General features: G+C 39.9%; 1 protein-coding gene across 1 annotated transcript in view; it reads right to left on the bottom strand.

The window, feature by feature from the left end:
* LOC106961694 (neuronal acetylcholine receptor subunit non-alpha-3-like) overlaps window positions 1-8,981 on the bottom strand; it is a 21,069-nt gene extending 12,088 nt beyond the window's left edge. The window contains exons 1-3 of the mRNA XM_015055588.1: window positions 8,642-8,981; window positions 2,398-2,546; window positions 672-716 (exon numbers count right to left, since the gene is read on the bottom strand). Coding sequence (XP_014911074.1) covers window positions 672-716; window positions 2,398-2,546; window positions 8,642-8,702 — 255 coding nt within the window. The 5' untranslated portion in view covers window positions 8,703-8,981. The remainder of the gene's footprint in view (window positions 1-671; window positions 717-2,397; window positions 2,547-8,641) is intronic.
* Between the last annotated feature and the right edge of the window lie 228 nt (window positions 8,982-9,209).

The raw sequence follows: 9,209 nt of genomic DNA, 5'->3' as shown, positions 1-9,209 counted from the left end.
CCCCTCTTAAAACAAAAAAATAAATTGAGATGTTTTTTTCCCCCCAAAAAATTTGGGCCCCCCCCCCCCCCTTTTTTTTTCTTGTGAGTTTAAAAGGAGAATGGCTGAATATCATTTTCTTAGCGACAAAGACAGTCAGTGGGGAGTTGGTGCTCACTGCTTGTGTTGAGATTAGAAAGATCAAGGTGTGTTTTTGCTGTCAATCTCACATTGGGTGAAGCCCAAAATATCCTTTGATATTCTCTATTCTCTATTCATTTAGTTGCATCCTAATCCAGAAGGTGTTCCAGATTAGCTTCTAGCCCATGTGGTAAACATGACTTTGGCTCTATGTAGCAATGATCAAACTCACTGAATCGGTGCTTGGTAGTCAGCTACAGATCTGCTGTGAAATGTTGCTTAGCAAGTAACACTTTCCTCTGTGATGATTGGTCATTTACGTCCTGGTAATGTGAACTAAAAACTCCAGCAGGCATTGTACAGGTGAATCCCCTTGCTTATGATTCACTCTAGGATCAGTAACTTCTTGCACTATTATCATAATCGAAATATTCAGTAAAGCTAAAAAAAAAAAAAAACACCCCACATAAATGGATTTAAAGACCTAACTTTTAGAATCATTTTTGTGAATCATATTATTGAAAAAGAGTCAATCAAGTTCTTATCATCACCTGCCAGAGCCACACATTTGTAGTCATCAGCTGGTTCTTTTCGTCCTGCAAGAAAAAAAAAAAAGAAAAAAGGAGCCCAGTTAGAGGAGATTAATAAAGCTGAAAGCGATAAGAGAGGCTAATGAGGAGCAAACTGGAAGCTGGAATAAAGTGAAGTTTATTGAAGGAGCTAATAAGCCTACAAGAGACTAATTTATGTTCTTGTTTTGCTTTAACCTCAGAAAGTAGAGTAAATATCTACTGAGCGATCTGTCTGTCTCGAAGATCACAACGCACTTGACATGCCTTCAGACAAAAAAATGTTCATAATCTTAAGAAACAACTGAAACACCCGGTGTGAGAAGGTCATCAGTTGCCTCTTTAGCGATGCAACCTCAGTGTCGCGCTGCTGACTTGTCCTTACCCTGCTGTCTTAAATGTACTCTTACTTTCTTTTAATATCAATGGAACAGATTGAATTTGTGTTTTTCTCTTTTTTTTATTGCGTTTCTGAAAGCCAGTATGTCTGGCTCTGTGCTTTAGATTCTGTTTGTCTCTCTCTGTTAGTCTCCCGCCCTGCAGCTTGTTAAGACTGAGGGCTGGCATTCCCGAGACACTTTCCGTTCGAGGTCGCCTTTGAATTTGATTAAACTTGAATTGAAGTGGCAATAAATCAAGATGAAAAACAGATTAAATTGAACTTGGATTTGATTGTGGTCGGTTTACATTTTTTTCTCCCCTCCAATCTGCTCCAAGACACATTTTGAAGTGAAATAAAGCTGACTGAATGAATTTAACTTACCTAAATTGCTCTGACAAGGACAATTTTTAGTGCGAATACAACATACAGCATTTTAGGGTTGGGTTCGCATAGTTTCTAAATTTATCCACAGCCTGAGTGATTTTACATAGCAAGTGTAAACGTTGTGTTCTTCCTCTAAAATCTACCAAAGTTATAATGTAACTATGTTCTGCAAAAATAAATGTGAAAGGAGTTCAAATTTGGATCTGAGAAAGGTTCATGGCATAAAAGAAAATTGAAACTGTCCAGTACGTGGCCCAGTTGTTTTTCATTCATATACGTCAGTAAGTTGTTTCATTTGTTCAAAGATAAAAGAAAGACAAGAACCAACCGCAGATTTGGAGTTAAATACAACACTGATAAATTTAACAAGGAAAATATTAACAGTGTGACATTAAAAGTTTAGGACACCCGTGGTGATGTTTTCTTTTGCTACCAGTTGCTGTGAAATAATGATTTGACTTCAACAGAGCTTAAGAAGATTCTTGATGCTTTAACATTTAACTTCAGAAGCTTTTAAGTCCTGTTTTCAAGTTGGACCTGACTTGTCCGGATGTTCATTGAATTTTGGTGCTTTTTAAAAAAATTATTATTATGGTAGGAGTGTCAGAAATATTTTCATCTGCTGAATCTACCACTAAGTTAACGTTGCTGCAACGTCGCATAGGAACAGAGCGTCTCCAGAGTTCAATTAACCTTCCTGAGGGTCTCCTAGTGTCACTCAGCAGCTGATCGCAAACTGAGATCACAGTCATCATTAGAAGTCTTTATTTAAAAAAAAAAAAAGTCTGTTCAAAGTAGCCTAGAAATACTGATTGTTGGAGCAAAGGTTCACATAAAATGTATATTGCTTGGACAGGACAATATATCTTCATAAAAGTTAAATGCCTCGCACTGTCCGATGTGAATAAAACCTGGAATTGACTTTAAATGCCAAGTCCTCACCACATCAACCAGCTGCGAGATCTTCAGTCCAAAGCGAACAGTGATGGTGTCGTTGGCATGACCGACGGGCCGCACCCACTTCTGATAACCTCTGAAGAGGTTTCTCAGCAGGGAGTCTTCCATCACAGCCAGTGACAAGTCCTCCTGGGCTGCAAAAAGGAAAGCAAGAAATACAATAATGCTTAACTTATTACATATTTCTTGATTTAAATTATCTCAAAGGGAGCAGGGAGTTTTTTTATTTTTTATTTTTTGCATTTCAAAACAATTTTGGTATTGACTGCTAAAAACAGAGTATGATTTAAAAACAACCAGCATCATGTAGACCAATGAATAAATACACCAGACAAGTTTGGGAGAAAGTGAAACACAAGTTTCCGGGGAAGCAGCCAAGAGGCTCGGTGTTAATATGGAGGAGATCAAACCTGTTGACAGCAAAACTACCAGTTGTTCACTCCACAAATTTGACCTTCATAGAATAGTGGTCGGCATCAGGCCGCAGCTGAAAGAAGGCTTTGTGTGCATTTTGCCACAAGCCACGGAGGTGACGCAGCAAAACATGTAGCAGAAGATCCCCATCGTCAGGAAAAGGCCAAACTGAACTTTTGCGAAACAACATGAGTGATGGAAGAGCAGCAAACATTAATTAACATATCCAACTCTTTATTTGCCTTCACAAGTAAGTGGGAGGATATGAGGTCATGTCCTTAGAATGAGCCTGGCAACACATAGACACACACATGCGCCCGCGCACGCCTACACACACATCTACAATCAACATCAGACTCATGGCTGTTCATGGCCAAACGGATGTGTCCAAGTTCCCGAGAGCGGCAAAATGATCACGCTGACACAATCACCTCAGACAGATCCGTCGCCAGGGGAGATAAAAAGAGCTCAGAGCGTTCGGTGCAGTCAGCCACAAGACATGACTGTCAGAGTAAAAAGTGACACCCGCGCACTGCTGGGAAGACGAGCACGGAAGCCGCAGCGCTCTTGCTTCACTGGCCACCATTCATTTGCAAACAGCTGCGAGAGTTCAGATCCCAGAGGTGGGCACTAACAGGGAGCACCCTGCATAAATATAATGAAGCATTCTGTAATTCTGCCTCGGGCGACTTCACCAATCAGCTGGAAGTAGGTAAAATATGTAGGTATCAAATGGAAACTGAGGGCACCATTTATCTGCAGTTTTTCACTTAATGTTTTCTTTTTTTTTTTTAAATGAATAATTCATAAAGTGTTTTATGTTTTTACTTACACAGGCGAGGCCTGGCAGATAGTTTAATAATGAAACAAAAAAAATTGATAAAAAATTCTTATTACGCAGAGTTCAGATGAAAATGGCAGTGGCATTCGCCGGTCGCTCGGAGCAGTATCTGGCATTTGAACATGAGCCACACACAAGACGAGCCTCCAATGCTAACGCGGAGCCTTTATGAGCTGGAAGCTCGGGGCGTTTGTCCACATAAGGAAGTGATGTTTGGCACGGCCTGTGGTGCAGCGTTGCAACAGAGGCCAATGGAAAGGAGAGGGGAACTTTAATTCAACAGCCTTTCAAATAAGGGCAATGCATCAGAGGAGTGGTGAGAGCTGATAAGGGAGGAGGGGAGGGGAGGGGTGAGGCAGACTGACCCAGAGCAATTCCCTCCAGCATCGGAGAGAAACAGGAAGACGGGGAAGGAGAGAAGCTGAAAGAAACATTAACTGGGGCAAGAGGAAGGAGAACAGACGGCAAAACTGATAGTAATTCTTCTATAGTTGCATTTGAACACGACACACTTTTTTTTTCACTTTATGAGCCAAATCCTTCAGCAGAAAAAAAAAAAAACATTAGGGGGCTCAGGTGCTGGGACCAAGGTGTCTTTGGGCAAACCACTGAGCTCTGAAGCCTAATCTCAGACGGGAGGCATAAAACCTGAATGCCTCCATCAATCTGTCGAACCGAGGGATTCAGTGATTCAGGCCTGCTTTCCATATATCTTATAGCAGATAAAGGTGTCAATGACATATTGAATCCCCTCCCCCAGGTTTCTTTACGACGCAGTCCATCACACATTCAGACTAAAACTCTGACGATATCAAACTTGACAAATTTTAAAGACGTCTTTTGACAAAGCGGAACGTGAAGCGCCGCAGACAAACAAACAGACAAACGGCACTCAAATCAGCGGTAGGTTAATTAGAAATATAATCAGCAATACATCAGATCATTAAACTCATTAACATGATTACCAAACTTTCAAGCTTTTTTACCTAAGACAATCAGCTGCATGCAGATGTTTGTTGTTTTGAACATTATGCAAAGTGAATGAGAGAAAAGGAAGCTTTTCAACAGCTGCTCAGAAGTTATCTTTAAAAAAAAATTATTTCAATTATTTTAAAGTGGTAAATGAATTAATTCTCCAAATGGGGATTTTTTCTTTTAAATACACCCAGTGTTGAATAAGGCATGAATGGGCAGATATGTTGGTGGGTTCAGTCTATATTGTCCACAATAACATACATGGGAGCAAACTTTGGGCTTCAGGACTTCATAACAAAGAGAAAGAAAAATGTGCAAATAGTTCCAGTCAGAGGTTTTCATACATCCATACATTAAAAAGTAGATCTAGACGAACGACTGAGAATTTATTGTGGAGTTTCTGAAATCCTGACAGCATAAAAATGAAACAGAATCCCAAGTACAGTCATTTAAAAAAAAGAAGCTTACCCTAGAACAGACTGTGTGATTGTGTGTAAAATTATATTAATGTATCAAATATTTCTATTTGACATAAATGTGATATAGGTGTGAATAATTAATTAACTCATTTAAAAAAAAAACAAAAAAAAACTGAAATTACTTTTTACTTCTTATCTCATCAGTCATTTTATCCAATTTCCCCTCATCTGATGGTGACGCTGTGGCAACTGAAACTTGGTCAATTATTATTATTTTTTAAATACAATGATGCAAAGACAGTAGACGCAAAATGTAAGTTTATGCCAGTGGTGAGTTTATGTAAACTTTTGATCAGCATTGAACTTTTGCATATTGTATTGTAAGTCCCAGAGATCATTATGTGTTCCTGTACATTTCCCCACAGATTTAGCAAGACATTAAAATCAGCAAGTGTCTCAATGAAGATAATTTAAATGACTAATTTTTGTTTTGATATCAGAAGTAAACAACCTAATGTTTGCCAAGTTCAAAAAAATTATTCAGATGAATGTAATTACCTATTAGATGACAGAGAAACATAAATAAAACATCTGTGCTAAAAAAAAACAAAAAACAACCTAAGTACACTCCATTGTTTTAACTGGATCTCTGCCAATTATTCTTTACGTGAACAAAACAAAAAATAATCCTCAAGTAAAAGTAAAACATTCATGGATCCTTTATCGTCCGTTTTCAAAAATCACATTGCTTCCTGTTCAGTGTGTGGAGCATGCAAAGTGAAAACACAGGCTGCGTTTCTTTCAGTTGCATCAGATTCACGCAGAGTTCGCAAAGAGCTGAAATTGGGTTTTCGCACAGTTTTCTTTCTATACAAAAAACACAGGAAGCAGCTTTGTTTCAGGACCCTCGTAAACAAAAACGCAGTAGCCCCATTAGTCCCAGGTCTGCATTCCTCCATGAGAGCCAGCTCTTTCCATTAGATCGAGGCAGATAGCAGCGAATGCGGTGCCTGTGCACGGCTGAGATATAGAGGAGGGTATTGATCACAATGTGCACTGTGATGGAGGCTGAATCTCTGGTGGAAAATTATGATGCATTAAAGCGTGACTGCCTGTATCCACTTCCTGCATAAAAGCCCTCAGCTGGAGTATAACAGAGATTTGGCAGCGTCTGTGAGGGACGAGGCTTCGTTGCTGAATGACAGATGCAGGAGAGGCCCAGCATGCACAATTGCACCCTGCCTGCTTCTCAATCTGAAACACCCCATGTGGGGACACAGTAGCATGATCACCTTAACACTGCCACATCTGTTACCAGTGGAAACACAACGGGAAGCGCCACCGAGAGGGGTAAGAGAGAACAGCTTTCATTGTATACGTCAGGAGGCATAAAAATAGTTCAGCTTTGTGTTTTAGTCCTTTTTGCACACAGAGTGACTGACCACCAGGCGTGGGTCGGTGTGAGACAACTGGCATGACACGCTATTGCTGGATTTGCACAAAGATTTAAAACAAAAATGCATGCATACATTTTAGGCTTCCTTTTATGTCCACATAGTTTATTTATCACAATTTAAGGGGCTTAAAAAAAATAAAAAGCAAACCAGTGAATGAGTCTCCATTTTGCAATGACTTCACCTAAAATCAATAATTTTTTTGCTTTTGAATCTTTACGGTTTTATTCATAAATCTGTCCAAAAAATTAAAAATTAAAATATAAAAATAATTGATCAGGCTTGATGCAACTGGAACTTGACGTTACCGCTGTGTCAACAGTCCCCAGTTTACATCTAACTATATTTGAAGATAGTTTTTTTCCCCCCCCCAAAATACAGAAAATCCCCAAATTAGGTATGAAAATATGTTGTATTTTAAATGCATATTTCAAATGGAGTACATTTTCTTATATCTAAAATATATATAGTGAATAAAAAACAATATAGGAGAAATTATGACATCTGTGAAAGCCTGTTTTTATAGCACAGGCAAATGGATATTTAATATCAGTTTAAGAAAAGCACTGATAAGAAAAATCTAAAATAAATAGACCATAAAAGCTGAAGAAACACCTGACTTTAGCCCAACATGGCTAAAATCAAACACCGGTATAAGATGCAATTGATTATACCATAATTAAGCATTTTGACGACGACTGCCCTGTTTAAATCCCAAATAGACATTTAACTTGCTGACAGCTTAAATCAGAGTAGAGACTGTGGAGCTTTCTGGTGCCTTTAGAAAGATGACTGCAGGACAAATTGCAGGATTTAATAAACTCTCTAAAGACTCTAAAATTCATGATTCCATGCTGTAGAAAACAGCCTTAAGGTTAAGAACTTTTCAACTTTTCAACAGCCAATATGCCCAGGCTGGACGATTCCTGAAAGCAGGACTGAACCCGTTGAGAATCAAAAGTCTGGACATTATAGACAAAGACTACGTTTTATCTGACTGATGTGAGAGGCTGGAAACTAGCAACAGGACGCATCTCACTGAAGTTACGTAGGCCAACAGCAACACTAACTATTAGTCGTAGGGTGTACTGTTTTTTTTTTTTTTTTTTCTAAGATCTTTGTTGTTATCTTCAGTGCACATAAAACAAGGTGGTTCAATCATGTTTTTTTCCAGATATAAATAAAACAGTAAACATCTTTTTGCAATAAGAACTGAATATTTAGATTGTGTCGACCTTTGATCCCTGATGAGGCAAAAGTGTACAAAGAGCACAGACAGAAGGAAACATGACAAAAGCTGGCATGTGCTAGAGGCAGATTAATTTCAGTCAAATCTAAATTAGCCAATGAGATTTGATCTTCTTGAACAGACGTATAGAGGCCACATCTGATCGAGATTTTCCACAGAGTCTGTAGCTAGACGCTCTTAGGCTAATGCAGAAAAAAAAAATGTCAACACCAGGGAACAGAACAAACATGCATAAATTATTAAGAAAGTTTATATATATGGTAATAAAAGAAAAGGTACATTAATACCTTCTCAAAGACATATCCCTATTTGCAGTTTTCTACATGACATTTTTTTTTAATATAAAATTTATTCAGTTTAGTTTATCACACAAGCAAGCCTACCTTCCTAAACCAGACCTTTACTTTCCACAACAAAGCTTTTGAGAGATGAATCTCTTTATTGTATGAGGGATTTCATTTCCCTCCGTAGTTCCTGCGCTTATTATTACATACTTTATTGTTTCCGTACTGCTCTCCGCGCAGCTCATCATGTGCCACGCGTCCCAAGGGGGGCGCTGCGCACTCACTCTTTAATAAATGATGAATGCGCTCCTGTTCACTGACCCCAGCAGTTTGTCCCGCTCGATTATGAAGTATAATTTCCTCTGGAAATTATAAAACGACTCGCCAAGTAGTAAACCCCGCTCTTAAATAGTGCGCAGTGGGCAGAACGTGCTAAAGACTCTCCAATTAGACTTAATAACGAGGCTGACGTGACGTTTTGCGCTTGTTGTCGCACAGAACGACTCCGAGTCGTTCTCGGCACCGTGCCCTGCTGTAATGTCATATCGCACCATCGCCGGTGCACATCAAGACGCGCTCCCCAGATTTCTCACCTTGCCCAGCAGCCTCTCCAAGAGCCAAAGAGACCCACAGCACCGCAGCCGCAAACTTCATGCTTTGTCCCGTCTTCAACAATGGATCAGAATGTTCTGCGTCTCCTCAGCAGCCATGTGGGACCCCCCCAGGTGAATCCCGCTTTAAATGATGAAGGACGGCAGCTTCTTGGTGGCTTTTTGCACAGCGCGCCCCACCTTCCTGCTGTGGTGTTGGTCCGTCCTTTCCTTTCCGCTCTGCGTTGCCCGCTGCGCTTCTCTGCAGCTTCTTCTGCGTGAGTCCAGGCAGCTTGGAGCTCCGGAGCCGATCGAGCCGACGGGCTGGAGGCGGGACAGACCAGTCACAGGGTGTGGAGGGAGGACACATCTGATCTGCCCCACATCCAAAGGGGGGATTGCTTTCATCAACGTGCAAAGAAATGAAACAAGTTGGAGCTGAATTTAATGCGATCACTTTGAAAGTGAAGTTTTTGAGTAACTGATTTATCAGTTATGACGCGATGAACCTTCGTTTTATTTTATTTTTCCTGGTTTCTTTTGATAAATCACGATGGACCCATTGTGGGAA

Source organism: Poecilia latipinna, unplaced genomic scaffold (genome assembly GCF_001443285.1).
Source record: "Poecilia latipinna isolate Pla-1442-1.1 unplaced genomic scaffold, P_latipinna-1.0 Scaffold1324, whole genome shotgun sequence".
Taxonomy (NCBI): domain Eukaryota; kingdom Metazoa; phylum Chordata; class Actinopteri; order Cyprinodontiformes; family Poeciliidae; genus Poecilia; species Poecilia latipinna.
Note: the sequence above shows the minus strand (reverse complement) of the source record. Positions and strands in the feature narration are given on the sequence as shown.